The 16926-nt window shown below is 35.0% G+C and overlaps 2 protein-coding genes across 2 annotated transcripts; one reads left to right on the top strand and one right to left on the bottom strand.

Moving 5' to 3' along the window:
* The first annotated feature begins 7826 nt into the window (after nt 1-7826).
* Nucleotides 7827-8246, top strand: LOC139842282 (uncharacterized). Its single transcript, XM_071832443.1, has one exon. It carries the CDS (start codon nt 7827-7829, stop codon nt 8244-8246), a length of 420 nt encoding a protein of 139 aa, XP_071688544.1.
* A 5395-nt stretch (nt 8247-13641) lies between these two features.
* Nucleotides 13642-15220, bottom strand: LOC139877498 (uncharacterized). Its single transcript, XM_071864934.1, has one exon. It carries the CDS (start codon nt 14784-14786, stop codon nt 13842-13844), a length of 945 nt encoding a protein of 314 aa, XP_071721035.1. The 5' UTR covers nt 14787-15220; the 3' UTR covers nt 13642-13841.
* Between the last annotated feature and the right edge of the window lie 1706 nt (nt 15221-16926).

The following is a 16926-nucleotide window of genomic DNA, read 5'->3' as shown; positions in this document are numbered from 1 at the left end:
TTCTGTACCTCGAGTATAATTATCGTTCCACGAATCGTTCTATATCATTTTTCTTCGTTCAACATGGCGATTATATAATCTCTAATATTTTAGAGATTAGTTATTCTTATTCTAACGGTAAATCAAATGAGTCTAATATCATACTAACTCATTAAATTCATGATTACATCTGAAGAAAATATATATGTATATATGTTTTCATAAAGATGGTAATTAAAAATCTTTTTGTACAAACTGTTAACGATGAAAATATTTTAACGGGTAGGTAATACCCGAGGAATATTTAAGATTTACATTAATAAGTTACATTGTACACTCTTCGAATCTGATTCAACGGTCATTTAATATCCTACTTACATCCAATGATATACAAATCCGTTCACCACAGAATAACCTTTTTCATTCAATTTTCATATTTGGATTTTGATCTATCAGAATTCAACAAGTGGCATAATGAAGAAATAATGGACACGATAAAAATTGATTAGAAATAGACTAATTAACAATATAGAAATTTGTTAAGAAACCACGCTAACAAGATCCTAGCTAACTGTTCCTAGCTAACTGTTAATTCCATAGTATATTTTATTTATCGCATTTTAATTATCGCAATTTATTTTATCGTAATTTTAATTCTCGCAATTTTATTTAACATCATTTAATTTCTGTTATTTACTTTACGCACTTTATTTATCGTCATTTATTTTCTGTTATTTATTTTACGCACTTTAAATATCGGGACACGTATACAAGGTTTTGACATATCATATCGACGCATCTATATATATATTATTTGGAATCACCATAGACACTCTATATGCAGTAATGATCGAGTTCTCTATATAGGGTTAAGGTTGATTCTACAATAATATATATAGTTTGAGTTGTGATCGAGTCTGAGACGTATACGGGTCACGACACGTATTAATTAATTCGAATATTGTATATTAAACTGTATAAGAATTATTGGACTGTCAACTGTGGACTATCGACTGTGGACTAATAACATTGGACAATTAAAATAAATTAAAATATTGAATATAACATATAAAACTAAACAATTCTTCAAGTTTGCCACTTGATTTCATTTTAAACCTCATTTATATCTTGATAATTACAATCTGCGTTCAAACCTTTCATGATTCTTGAAAACACCTCAATCGAGAGGACGACACAACCGCACTTCATCTATGAGAGAAAAGATTTATGCATATAGTTATGCACTTAAAAACTCTAGGAAACTGAGTAAACGTTTAACACATATCTGTGCGAGCTCCTCTGGCGTTGATATTACCGTAAATAACTTTACAATCCCTTTCCAAATTAGCCAATTTTGTCACAGCTCCAACAAGTCAACTTCGACTTCTCACTCGGATTAGCTTATTATAACCCTGATATATAAGTTGTCTTTCGTCATCAATATCGGGAAACCGTTTATATCACATCACATTAGTAGTAAATTTACCAACAACTCCGTTGATCTTTGACTTTCTGAAAAATCACTATATTCAGTGAAACCCTATCATTTACTCATTTACATCTTATAACGAGAATCACTATACCAACTACCGGGAATTAGCAACCAGTATTTTGAAGTCTCGCAGCATGTCTACATCAACAGTTATAAGTATACGTATAATCCTTATCTCTTAAAATTATGATCTTCCACTCTGAAATTTTGAAAAGCACCCAGTCTACAAATCAATACTCCAAATTCTGAAAAGGCTGAATACAGCAGCAAAAATTGTAAAAGCTGAATACAGCAGCAAAAATTGTACAAACTGAATACAGCAGCAAAAACTGTACACGACTTTAACAGTCGAAGGTATAAAGATAAAGAATAGTATGTTAGTAAAACTCAGAAAAGTTGGAACTGGAAAACAGATTGAGCAAACCACGAAGGAGACCAAGGACAAATACTAGGACCATACCCTATATTCAAAGAATTCAAGTAACTCTGGATCCGTTGAAATCATTAGAGAATATTTTGCTCCGAAGTCAGGTTAAAATCTTGCTAAAAAATTTTCTTCATCATCCATCGATATTAGAAATTCCAAGATATCATCGTATCTTTCATTATAAATATTCTCCATATTTTCGAAGATATTTTCATAACTGTTCTTATCTGAAATCATTAATCTCATCGGGCTATCAGTGTTACATCATATAGAAACTGTTAGTTTCTATATTCTGTAAACTTTCGAGCTTAAAATATGAATGTTATTGAAGTAATGTTGGGAACTGATGCATGAGTTAGTATAATATAATGACACTTGATCAACGTGATTATATTACAGTAAGTCATGCTGAGTTTCTAAATGGAACGTGATGATTCACAGATCATAACGTCATCATGTGCCATGTTACATAACTCTTTCATTCTGCTTAATTTCTGAACATATCAAGAAAGTATATTCTTGATAGTTCTATTCTCAGTGATTCTGGTAATTTGACAAATCAAATCGTGCTAATACGTTCTTTCCTGTTTAGAACATTAAGATCATTCAAAACTCCATACTTACGAATTCTGGACCATTACTCGCTTTACTAGAGGTCGAGAGGAGAATAAAAAGACAAAGAGCCCTAGAATGTAAGAGAAGATATAAAGCTCAATCACAACCCGGAGGTTACAAACCGTGGATATTAATACGAATAACAATATAAGGACACGGTATAATTAAGAATAGTATCACCCCAAAGTTATATTAAAGTAAATAGATTTTCTGGTGGAAGATTAAAAAGAAGGATGACAGAAATGATAATTAGGAAAATATCAGGGTTTAGAATTGGATTAAGCATTTTCACAATCTTTTGGATGTATGAACTAAGAAAGAAAGTATAGGAATAGTGAGAATAATGGAACGGAAGAGGTTAATTTATAATGGAATTATCAGACAGAGTAATCGAGGTGGATCACTGTATTTAGTTATAGAGATCTTAATTTCCTTACTCACCGAAGAATCAAATCTTTTGGATTTCGAAGATTTTCTCTAATCCCTTGAATTCCGGAATTCAACCAAGACAGCGTCAAAAGTTTAGACGCGCCTTATTTTCTAAATTCAACCCTGACTACGTCAAAAGTTACGATGCAGCTCATTTTCTAAATTCAACCAAGACAACGTCAAAAGTTAAAACGAAACTTCATTTATTCATTTCACTCTTTTGTGATAGCTTCATTCGTGCTCTTTGAATAATCGAATTATTTTATCTGTATTATTCAATAATGATAAAACTCTATTTATCAGCTCATATTCTTCAGGAAAACATATTTATTGTTAGCCATGACGACCTCACTCAAATTTCGGGACGAAATTTCTTTAACGGGTAGGTACTGTGATGACCCGGGAATTTCTGACCAAATTTAAACTTAATCTTTATATGAAATTCGACATGATAAGCAAAGTCTGTAATGTTAAGTCTCGAAAACTTTGAAACTATGTTCATATATTCATTTGACCTTCGACTGCTCTCAACGATTCACGAACAATTAATTGTAAATAGATACGTGTGTATGTATATATAAATATATATTAATTCGAAATATAATATGAAATATTATATTATTTAGTTATTATAATTAATCTTGTAAAATAAAATAAGACATAATAATGTTGTATCTTAAAAATGAATCTTTATATATATATATATAAAGTATATTATAAATATTAAAGGATTTTAGTACTCGTTTGATATCCCGATTAATATTAAGCAAAGTTAAATTCAAACTTATATGATTTTAAAATAAACGGTGACCCGAAAATGAATTATGAATTATAGGCTTATTACAAGTATATTTAAGATCTAATTATTAAATTTTAACATTCTTTATATTTTACCTGGGATAAAGCGCGGATAATTAATTTAATTATTATTTAATAATTTTAAACAACTAATGATCAATTTTATAAAATAATGACTCGAATAAATAAATATAATTGATATAAAAATTTGGGATTTTTCCGAAACCTTTTATCCGTCATTTATTTTCAACGGAACACGGAATATTGACGTCGACTAAAGCAAGACAAAAGTTAGGCTACTAATGATATACTATTAAATTTTATTAGTTACACGTTTATTATTTTTCTTCCTCTATCAACTTACCAATATGATTGCTTATAGTATGAGATTGATTGGCATAATCATGTACAGACACAAACCATTGTTCATCCGTGATTAAAATCACTAAAGGAGAATTCATTTTTTTATTTCCTTGTCTCCCATTATCTAATTCTGTTTCTTGTCTTATCAAAACCACAAACAATTTGTATATGCATAGGCATGTAGGGATACGCAGACATATGCACAAAACATAAATGTCAATTGACTCTCATAAAACCTAAGACCCAAACACCATCCTTGTTACTTTCTACGGATGCACAATATCAGTCATTTTCTTTACCATCATGACCATGAAAGCCATCGTGATCCACCAATTTAATCCATCACCTTAATCACTCTTCTTCGCTACAACCTTAAACCATTATGAATCACGGTCACCATCAACCGACACTAAACATCACCAATCTATCTTTCTTGTTTCATTCTCTTCATGACCAACCCACCACCTTTCTTCAATTCAAATCTCCATCATCTAAAACCGTTTTAAAAACCCACATCCACCACTTGCGAAAAACAAACGAACACCACCTTTCACCATTTTAAATTACTTCAAAAACCAAACCATTTACCTACTCGTGTTTCTTATTTGGTTCGAACAAACCATCAAAATCACGACCCAAAACAACCATTACTTTTACCGCTATGTAGATTTCTGTTTGACAAGTGTAGCCCCGATTGTATCTACTTCTGTTTCACTATTTTAGTTCCAGCCAAACACCATCCCAAGATCACCTCTATCACACACAAGAGAGTTATGTACTTCTAAAAACTCTCTTGGCCGACAACCTTTATTTAACAAGACTCCATTTTTTTTTGTTTAAAGGAAATAGAAACCGAAATATTGGAATATACAACACATTTTCTTCTCTTGTCTTGACCGAGACTCTTGGTGGAACCATGGAATAACTTTCTTTGTGTGGCCATCATATTAAAAGCAAATCAACCCCACTTGCTTTATTGTAGTGAGCCGTTGCAAATTCTTTTTGGAATTCCCCTTCGGTACGTGTAAACAAAACAAGAAGGTTGGCCAACATTTTACTCAATTAACCAACCCCACATTCCATTCCACTAGTTAAAGGAACTCAATTTTTTTTTTTTTTTTGTTGATCATTGCAGCTGGTTGACTTAAGCTGTTTAGATTGGGTCGAGATCAAACTGCTGCCTCTTGTCTATTTTTTTTTTCTCCTATCAAGACATAGTTGATTAAGTGATGATGGCAGGGATCATACGATATAAATGGTGATGATAAAATGATGAACGAAAGTGATATTAGAATTAAGATCGATGATGATGGTGAGGGCATGGTAAAAATAATGATGATGAACGTACTATGATGATAATAATAACGATTGTGATGATAATGATCATGATGTTTAATTACACTAATAATACGTAAAGTAAATGATAGTGATTATGTTTGTTGTTGCTGCTAAACCGAATCCTCAATTATTCTTGGTGGGCCTTATATAATGGATTTACATAAATGGGTTTGAATGGGCCGTGTTGGTTTTATATTGTTGGGCCAAGAAATGATCATGTGTAGATGAATTTTGAAAACGGGATTTATTCTATGTTTTGTTCCTGGTTAACCAGCAAATACGTTAATGATAAAGGTATGATGATGATGATAAGTTTAAGAGGATAATAATAATGTTTTGGGTTGGTTAATTAAGAAGGAGATGAAGAAACAGAGGTATAGTGTAAATAAATTTAAACTCAACTATAACAGAAAGAAAGAAACAGATGGATGGTTTGGGAGTGTGACATAGGAACGAGAGGTCGCGGGTTCGAGCTTGGGCAAATATTTTCTTTTTTTGCCTTTGAGGTAGTTATCTATTTGTTCATTATTATTTGTATTATATTTATTATTATGATTATTATTGTTATTATTGAAATCTTAAATTTACTATTGTTATTGCTACTAGTGTTAATATTATTATTATTACTATTATTAGCATTATTATTATTATTATTATTAAGACCATCAATATTATACTTATCAATATTGTTATTATTAATAATATAATTAGTATTATTATTAAAAATACAAGTATTAGGATAAAAATTATCATTTTTATGATAATAACTAATATTATTAGTTCTATTATACAAATAATAAAAATTATCATTTCTCAATAATATTAGAACTAGTATCATTTCTACTAAGTATTATAAATATACTTAAAATAGTAATATCATTATTATCATTATTATTATTGTTATAAGTAATATCTTAACATTATTAAGATTATTATTATCAGTGCTATTAATATTAAGACTTATTATCATTACAAACAATTTAATTAAAGTTATCACTAAAACAAAAGTATTATGATTACTAGTAATATCAATATCATTACTATTAAAAGCATTATGAGTATAAAAATAAAGGTTTTTAATATGTTATTATTAAGATGATATGTATATATTAATCATATTAACAAATTGTATGTAAATATTCATATATAACAACTTAGGTAAATTGTTAATATAATATCAAACAGATATATATATATATATATATATATATATATATATATATATATATATATATATATATATATATATATATAATAATTATTTTAAATGAAAACACAAAGTAAAAGTATATATTATTAATATAAAAATGGTGTAACTAATAAAATTAGATATATACTTGTTTGATTACAACTATGTATATTAATGAATATACAAATGATATAGGTTCGTGAATCCAAGGTCAACCCTGCATTGTTCAGTTGTTCAATATCGTCATATGTATTTTTACTACAAAATACAGTATGGTGAGTTTCATTTGCCTTTTTACCCTTTTATATTTTTGGGCTGAGAATGCATGCGCAACTTTTATGAATGTTTTACGAAATAGACACAAGTAATCGAAACTACATTATATGGTTGAATGATCGAAATCGAATATGCCCCTTTTTATTAAGTCTGGTAATCTAAGAATTAGGGAACAGACACCCTAATTGACGCGAACTCTAAAGATAGATCTATCGGGCCCAACAAGCCCCATCCAAAGTACCGGATGCTTTAGTACTTCGAAATTTATATCATGTCCGAAGAAAGATCCCGGAATGATGGGGATATTCTTATATGTATATTGTGAATGTCGGTTACCAGGTGTTCAATCCATATGAATGATATTTTTGTCTCTATGCATGGGACGTATGTTTATGAGAAATGGAAATATGAAATCTTGTGGTCTATTAAAATTATGAAATGATTATTTATGATAAACTAATGAACTCACCAACCTTTTGGTTGACACTTTAAAGCATGTTTATTCTCAGGTATGAAAGAAACATTCCGCTGTGCATTTGCTCATTTTAAAGACAGTTTTTGGAGTCGATCATCGCAATGGAACCAGTTGTTGGTGACTTCGTCCAGATGAATTAGGACGGGTCCTTTCAACCTTAACCTCACCTGAAGAAGGAGAAACACTCTTCATATACTTGGCTGCTTCGAAAGAATGCATCAGCACAGTATTGGTCACCGAACGAGAGAGAACGCAAGTACCAATATACTTCGTCAGCCGAGTACTTCAAGGAGCTGAGCTGAATTATCCAGAACTAGAGAAACTCACCCTAGCACTCGTCCATACAGCTAGGAAACTCCGAAGATACTTCCAATCACATCAGATAGTGGTACTTACTAACAAACCAATCAGGCAAGTGCTCTCGAAACCTGAAAAATCGGGGAGAATGGCCAAATGGGCCATTGAGTTAGGAGAACATGACATTGAGTTCCGGGTCAGGCATGCAATCAAAGGACAAGTTCTAGCAGATTTCATCGCCGAAACAGATAGTGCAAATGAAGAGGACACGAAGAACTCAACCCAAGTCATCACCCCAAAGATCGAAAATGAAGAGTGGAAGTTGTACACCGACGGTGCATCAAGTTCCGATGGATCAGGTGCTGGTCTAATGTTAGTAAATCCCGAAGGAAAAGAGTTCACTTATGCACTTCGTTTCGAATTCGATACAACCAATAACGAAGCAGAGTACGAAGCTCTGCTAGCAAAATTGAGAATGGCGAAGGAATTAAAAATCCTTCATCTCCGAGCCTTCGTTGACTCACAGCTAGTGTCTAACCAGATCAAGGGCACCTTTGAAGCAAAGTAACCCACCATCCAGCAGTACTTGTCAAAAGCAAAAGAACTGATCGAAAGCTTCAAAAGTTTCGATATAGAGCATGTCCGAAGAAGTCAAAATAAGAAGGCAGACGCACTGAGCAAACTTGCTTCGCTGACATTTGAGCACCTCGCAAAAGAAGTCTTGGTGGAGGTGCTAGAAAAGAAATCAATCCTAGAGGAAGAAGTCAATGACCTCATACAAGAAGATGAGGTAACATGGATGACTCCGCTACAGGCATATCTTGAGACAGGGAAATTACCAGAGGATAGAAACGAAGCAAGGAAGATAAGGATAAAGGCACCTTCGTACAAAATGATGAACGGAGCACTATACCGAAGGTCCTTTCTCACCCCATGGCTTCGATGTGTAGGGCCAAAGCAAGCAACTGTCATAATCCAAGAGATGCACGAAGGGATATGTGGTCTACACGCGGGTCCAAGGTCAGTAGTCGCCAAAATCATGAGACTAGGATACTATTGGCCTACAATGCACCATGACACCACGACGGTGCTACAAACTTGTGAGTCTTGTCAAATCCACTCAAATGTCCCGAGGCTGCCCAAACAAGAACTAATCTCTGTCACATCTGCGTGGCCGTTAGTGAAATGGGGAATAGACATAGTTGGACCCATCAGTGATACACCAGGAAGCCCAAGATTCCTACTGGTAGCAATTGATTACTTCACCAAATGGGCCGAAGCAAAACCGTTGGCAACAATCACTGGTAAGCAGATAGAGAAATTTGTCTGGGAACACATCGTATGCAGGTTCGGAGTTCCCCAGGAAATAGTCTCGGACAATGGAAAACAATTCGCAGAAGGAATATTCCCAAAATTTTGCAAACAATTGAAAATCCAGCAAAGCTTCACCTCGGTATATCATCCCCAAGGTAATGGACAGGTGGAGGTAACAAACCGAGACATAATCAAAGGAATAGAGAAGCGCTTGGGTAAATGCAGAAAGGGGTGGGTCGATGAGCTTCCCTTGGTGCTGTGGGCACATAGGACAACTCCAAAACGAAGCAATGGTGAAACCCCCTACAGCCTTGCATACGGAACAGAAGTCGTTCTTCCCGCAGAGATACAAGTACTAACAGAAAGAACAACGAACAATGAAAACAACGAAGAAAACCTTCGAGTTAACTTGGATCTGCTCGAAGAAAGAAGGGAAGCAGTTGTGATTCGGGAAGCCTCATACAAACGAATGATTGAAGGCTATTACAACAAGAGAGTAAAACCCTCAACCTTCAAAGTAGGAGAATATGTCCTAAGGTTAAACAGTGCAAGCAAGGTGGAATACGAAGGAAAATTGGGACCAAATTGGAAAGGCCCCTATGTGATTGCACAAGTGTTGAAAAAAGGCTCCTACAAGTTGGAAACAACAACCGGTAAACCAATACCAAGGGCATGGAATGCAACCAACCTTAAAAAGTTTTATCATTAGAAGTCTTGTATTTTTTATTTTGTAACATGTAGTTGAAAGATGCAATATTGGTAGTTGAAGTCTATAAACTTCCTACACGAAACTTAATGAATTTCTCAACTACTTTTGATAAATTAATGTCTTGACAAAATTAAAACTCCATACGGAGCATTATGTGAGAAAAATGACGGCCGGCAAGCAAAATAACCCTGTCATAATCCACACTATACCGAGCAACGAAGCAAAATATGCTTCGGAATACTCGACGTAAGGAAACAAGTTTTCCTTAAAAGTGATCACTGCACCACCATCCTGCAAGGTAGAGAGTTTTTACCCATCCAAGCAGGATAAAAATCCATGGTAACACATAATAAAAGGCATGCTAAAATTAAACGAACTAGAGTTATGTCATACATGACCATTGTTCAAATAAAAAGGGCAATAAAGCCCAGGCACCTAGGCCAAATAAAAGAAGATAATTGTTTCAAACGATTACAAACAACAACTAATTAATGGGGGCATCAACTTTTTCAGACTCCCCCATAGCTTCAGGAACCTCAAGGAGAGTTTCTTCATCTTCATGAACCGCAGGCACAACAGTAGCAAAGAGTCTTCAAAAGCTCACTAGGCTTGGCATCAATCTTGGCTGAGATGGTCTTGACATAATCAAAATCAGCTTGCTCAAGCTCATCAAAAGCAGAGTCAACCATCGCCTTTCCCTAGTCAGTATAATCGGCAAAGTCAACAAGTTGCACAACCCCCTTAGACGCCAAATCTCCTATCACTTCACACCTGGCCTGAACTTTGGAAGCTAACACCACGTTACCAAAAAGTTGCCCAAAATCTGCACTTTTCAGAAATTGCTGACAAGCATGAGGAATAACCTGAGAAACAACTTGAGAGTAATCAGACTTCAACACCTCACAACGCTTCTTGTAGTCTTTTAACTCGTCAGTAATGGCAACTTTCTGAACCTTGCCCACATTAACCTGCCTCTGTAAACCTGCTATTTCATCGCGAGCAGCCTTCAAATCCTCTTCATAGCTAGGAGTCATTAATATCTGCTGCTCAAGCTTCTTCACCCGCTCACCCATAGAAACATGACGCTCCCTCAAAGATTCAAGCTCAGACGCTTCTGTAGGAGGGAAGAAGCAATATGACCCATAGAAACAGCTTGAAAATTGATAACAGAATAAGCATCATGAAAACTCTTCATATCATCAGCAAAAGAATTCCCCCAGTTATCAAGAACGAGACTATCAATGAGATCAAAGCAGTTGTTCAGAGCAGGAACTTCAGAATACACAGGCAGATCTGCAAACAAACAAAGATATAAATAACAAACAAGAAAGAACCAACGAAGCAAAAGCTGAAGTAAAGCATACCAAACAAATGGTTGGCAGTAACAATGTCATCACTTGCTTCGTCTTGAAGCTGGCCGAACTTTTGCTTTTCCACAGAAGTAACATCAGGATGGGCCTTTCGCTTCATCACACCTTTAACTTTGTGACGTTGTGCCACCCTAGCCCCAACTCCTGGTGCAAGAGATGCAAGAGGTTGGTCATCTTGAGTATCCACATCAATAGGAGCTTCCACTCGCTTTGATTTTTCCTTAGTATTAACCTTCGACGAACTCACTTCGACATGGTCAGCCTTTGGCTTACTAGATATCTCCATGAAACCAGAACATGTAGGGGATCCAACATCCTTAACAACAGTCGACCTAGCTTGGACAGCAACAGTATACTCCTTCAACCCTTGGGCCTTGACAACATTCCTCAAAGACATCTCTGTCAAAAGCACAACAGAAAAATGTAAGCAGTTAGAGAGGCAACCAATGATACACAAAAACAAAAACGAAACATACCCTGCTCCCCATAAAAAAACACAGGAGTAGCAGTACCCTCCTCCCAATCAGGTGCCATCTCTAACTTAAAAAGTATAGCATCTGGGTAAGTAGAAGGTATGATGGGATGGTTACAAATCCTTCTAAACAAAGCATTATCTTCATGAACAAAATGGATAGGATCCTTGTATTCTTTAGGAACAAACGCCCTCTCAGGATCAGAAACGAAAGGATAATCTTTCGAACACAAAAAGGATTTTTTCATAAAGACGAAAGGACACTTCCAACTACGAACGTCAGGAAATTGGGAAGCAAAGCAATAAACAGGAGAAGGAGCACCTCTCCTACTCTTTCATTTTTGAACAGTAACCCAATCACCGGTATCACCAGTGCGAAAGAAGCGGCGAAAAAGATCAACAGAAGGTTCACCGCCATAAGCCCTACACATTACCTCAAAAGCCATAACCTTTTTCACAGTCAAGGGATGAAAAACAGAAATATTCACTTTAAAGTAGTCTAAAACACTGAGAAGGAAAGAAGAAAAAGGAACCCTAACGTTACACTCGGTAAACAATTGGGTATACACGTCAATGTAACCCTTAGGAGGATTCAAGATGTGCTTATCGCTAGCCGGAATAACAATATCGCCAGATTTCAAACCAAGCATTTCAGTTAGATACGACAACAAGGAGGGATTAACATCGCTAAAAGAGGCCTTAATACCACGTTTAGACATGGTAAAAATAAACAAAAAAGAAAAACGTAAGAAGAAATTGAGAGTACCTTAGTATGCGAAGAAGAAAGGTTTCCAGAAAAGTAAAGCTTGAATGGAAATTAAGAACAAATGAGAGGGAGAAGAGGAAGGGTTAAAACCTTAAGGAAAAGAGAAGGGTGGCTGTCAAATCAAACTGCAGGGTACCCTCGGTAATCGCAAACCATTGGACGATCGTACCCTCAACTCCAAAACAGACAAGATTCTCTCATTAAGGGTAAAAAGGTAATTTTGGGGACAAGAGTATTAAACGGCGCAGTTAATTGTCAAATCAATGCAGCAAAAGTAATTATTACTAAGTTTAACTTAACGAAGCTCATATGTCGATATTAACGCTTCGTAAAATTAAACTGGGGGGCTTGATAGTGTACCCCACCTCCGGCCCGTTTATCAGCTTCAAAGTTTGCTTCGAAGGATATGGCTACAATATATGGAACGAAGGAAACTTCAGCTACAGTGAACGAGGTCATGGAATCAGAGCAACAACAGTGAGCTTAGAGCCCATAAAACCTCGATCAATTACAAAGTCAAGGCTAGCGAAACTATTCCTAGTTCGGTGCATGCCTGTACCACAAAAGAAAAGGACAAACTCACTTTCCTCAACAGGTTTACCAAAAGGGAAGTCAACTAGTGATCCAAAATCATTGGGAACTAGCGAACTGGTATGGAAAGCCGTTGCATCCCACTTATAAATGGTATAGAATGTAGGAAACATTCCACATTCAATCCATACACACATAATAATACAATCATGTTATACCATTTGCTTCGGTGGCGTAAAACAGTCTCCTGACTGTTACCTTCGGGGAATCGCCAGCGAATATAACCAAAACCATAATCACCCAATCTCAATCTCTGTGACTTGCATGTCCTCATATTAATACTAATCGCCGGTTATTGTACAAACAGTTCTCAAGTACACAAAAAACTAAAACAATTGATCATTGTTACTGTTTCATACAACTGGTGTATATTACAATTATTATTAACACTATAAATTCCTTTCATGCAACAGATAAACAATAACATGCTGAAACAAAATGAACGTTGTTAAGAAACATTAAGTGATATTCACAATTACCTTCACCCTCTAGACATATATTTTCATATTGATATGTGTTGCCATTGGCTACCCTTGACTTGCATTTGACTTTATGGCATCATTTGATCTCAATCAGGTGCTTCAAGGATATATCCTTTATCCTTGCACTCATAAAAATCAAAAAAATATCGACTTGTTTACGGTATCAATATCAATTTACTTAATAAAAAGCCTGGAAACTGAATTCAAGCTTATAGCCTTTAAAATTGTCAACAAAAAATAGAAAAGCTTTCTTGTTTAAGAGAATAAAATCTAAGAACATATAATATCAGTATATGAACCAAAAATTAGGAATAACAAAACCAGCACAATAAGTAACTTGAAAAAATTAAACCTGAATTTGAGTTATAATCATGTCGTTCCTTGTACTGGATGCCTTTTAAGAACTCAATAATGCCAACAAAATTTCCTTTTTTTTCAATGCCAAAACGAAACACATGACTACTCTTCTTCTTCATCACTATCTCCGTACTGTTGGTATAATGAATGTAGTCCATTATTAGTAGTTTTCGACTTCTCTTCTTTTTCAGTTTCTTGTGTTTTGGCCTCTAAAGGCTTCTTCACAACAGAAAACTTTATAGCCGAAGACTTGAGCACGATACTGCCATTCGGAAATTTTTTTTTATTATTCAAATTCTCACTTATCAAGTAATCTGTTGGGATATCAACAATTGATTTGGAAACCTTTCTCTTCTTAGAACATTTTTGTGAAAATTCACCATTGCAATCATCATCATCTTCAAGTTCATCATCATCAATTCTGTTGACAACATTTCTTGATCCCTGAAAGATAGATTTTATAAGTGCTTCGCACTCCTCTTCAAACTTATCTTTTTGCTGTAGTGGAGCAGATCGCTGCAAGGCTTCAAACATTGCATCAACACTTACACGTGCATGCCTTGATTTCATAGACTTCAATTCATCAAGTGCAGAAAAAATGTTCATCACCCGTTTTGAATCATGTGTTCTATTCTCCAACGATTTCATTGCATCTCCCATCTCTTCAGCATCCTGTTTCCTTTTCTGCTCCTCACCCACCTCATCTTCTGCACACCATGGTTCAAAATTTCTTGTAGCTCCCAACTCGAGAGTATAATCATAATTTTTAGGGTCTGTCTTCATGGTAATCTCAGCTGAACAGTTTGTGCACTTGAAATAAAATCTGAAGATTTGAATTCCAAGATATGTCTCTCTGATAACGTCTTCTTTACGTGAATTAAACTTGGTACCCTTGTAAATATAATTTCCAAAAGTGCTACACCGAATGCTCATCGGAAGCATCGTTCGCACTTTAATCTGTTGGTTTTTGGGCATACGCCTTCGTGGAATTTTAGCCGGATCGCAATCCGGTGGATAGTACTTATTCAATACCTTCCTTTCTGCCATCTCTTCTTTCTTTCTTACTGATCAAACTGACCGAAATAGGTCACCGATTACAAGGATATAAATTGTAAGTCAAATCTTAGGTCAAACAGATACAAACTCACTGTTTTGATCTAGGGCTTTAAATATGGAAGGCTCCTGGTTTCAAGTAGGTAAATATGATTCAATATGTTTTAACTAGTGACGAAATAGAAACACTAGCACACAATTAATCATCAACCTGTTTAATTGCAATTCGACAAACCGAATCAAATAGATATAAAGCTCCAATGAATGAAAAATTTGAAACTGAAACCCTAGGAGGTAGAACTACAATCGAAGTAAAAAGCAGACGAAGAGTTTACCTATAAATTATTGTACGGACAGAAATCAAATGGCAATTTACGCCACTAGTTTGGCCGCTTACTTAGCTGGCAATCGCAATCGCAAAAATTATACAGTACTCCGTACTACGTATTAAGTTTTGAATAGAAGCGTTTTGACAGATTGTAGAATAGGGGCGGAAGAATATTGGGTCGGTTGGTTTGAAAGAGGTCCGTTAAAAGGTAAAATTGAGATAAAAATAGGAATTATCACCAAAATACCATTTTTTTTTAAGCTTGTTGACTGACAGCCCTAAAAGAAAAAAGTTTGACAATTTGCCCTCGCAAGGCGCAAGACACCTTGCGTCTTTGCGACCTTGCGTCTTTGCGATCTTGCGACCATGCGACCTTGCGTTACAGACAAACGCAACAAAGAGACTTGCGTCCTTGCGTATTGCGTCTTGCGTCTTGCGACTTGCACCTTTGCGCCTTGCGTCTTGCGTCTTATCCAGATAAGATTTTCATGATTTCGTGGATAAGATTTTGTACGATTTTTGTACTATTACGGATAACTTTTTCAATTCATATAAGGTATTACCAGCTCTATTTTCACTTCATTTCCACCATTTCAACATAAATCATATAATTTCAAGCGTCATTAAGGTAACTTTCTTTATTTTAAATAATGAGTTTTAGTGATAATGAAACCTTTGTTATTCATATATGTTGTGGTGGTTCTTTTCAATTTATTAATAACTTACCTATGTATTTGCCTCTAGATTGTTTTAGAACACGATTAAAACTCCCAGTTGCTCCCCAAAAACTAATTACTCGAAGAATATTGTTAAAAAATGTTCTTAGAAAAATTAATTTGCCACCTAATGCTCCTGTTTCAATGAGATATGTTGTCGATAATCTTGTTTTTGATATTACTGATGATTATGAAGACTTTCGTGATTTTCTACAACATGCAATATCAAATGCTCCTATTAATATTTACATTGTCGACAAAGTTACAATGCATCAACTCCCAGAAAACTTACAGTCAGTGCAAATCCTATCAATACACAATGTCCATCAAAACCTACCAACACACGATGTCCAACAAAACCTACCAACAAACGAGGAGAGCACAAACCTTCAGACACCCAATTTGGAAGAAGCACGACCTGAAGTACCACCTCCAAACACAGAAGAGTTTGATTTCTTCAACTATGGAGTTGAGAACGTATGTAAAATTAAAAAAACAGATCACCCTTTTGAATCAGTTGTCGCGTCTAGTGCTTCGGAGGAAGAAAATGACAGAGAAGATCAAGATGAAGATGAAAATGAAGAAGAGGAAGAAAAAAAGGATGTATTCTGGAATATGCCACTTTTATTGAGTGAGCATGACCAAGAGACTGAATCTACGAGCCAAATAACAACCAGTTATAGAGTATCCGATTTGATTAAAGTTCGACAAACTTTTTTAAACAAGGATGATTTTGTAAACCATCTATACACAAAATGTCTTGAAGAAAACTTCCAAATTAAGCCTGTAAAGTCTGACAAATCTCGATTCACTGCTAAATGCATGTTGCCAAATTGTGAGTGGAAATGTAGTGCATACAAAATACGCCACACTGACAACTTCATCGTAAAGAAATTGCATGACGTACACACATGCTCACGTACCCAAATTATGGGAAATAATAATCATGCTTCCAAAAAGGTGTTAGGAAGTATTCTGATGGAATCGTTCAAAGCTGCAAATCGAGACTATAATCCAAAAGATATACGTGATGATGTTGGCAACCGTTTTCGGGTGAGCATTTCTTACAATCAAGCATGGAGAGCCAAGT

The sequence above is a fragment of the Rutidosis leptorrhynchoides genome, chromosome 1 (genome assembly GCF_046630445.1).
Source record: "Rutidosis leptorrhynchoides isolate AG116_Rl617_1_P2 chromosome 1, CSIRO_AGI_Rlap_v1, whole genome shotgun sequence".
NCBI lineage: Eukaryota > Viridiplantae > Streptophyta > Magnoliopsida > Asterales > Asteraceae > Rutidosis > Rutidosis leptorrhynchoides.
The sequence above is the reverse complement of the archived record's forward strand: the minus strand, read 5'-3'. Positions and strand labels throughout refer to the sequence as shown.

Excerpts from the sequence above, each read along its gene's own strand:
- LOC139842282 (XM_071832443.1), top strand. The coding sequence starts at position 7,827 with ATGGCCAAATGGGCCATTGAGTTAGGAGAACATGACATTGAGTTCCGG.
- LOC139877498 (XM_071864934.1), bottom strand. The coding sequence starts at position 14,786 with ATGGCAGAAAGGAAGGTATTGAATAAGTACTATCCACCGGATTGCGAT.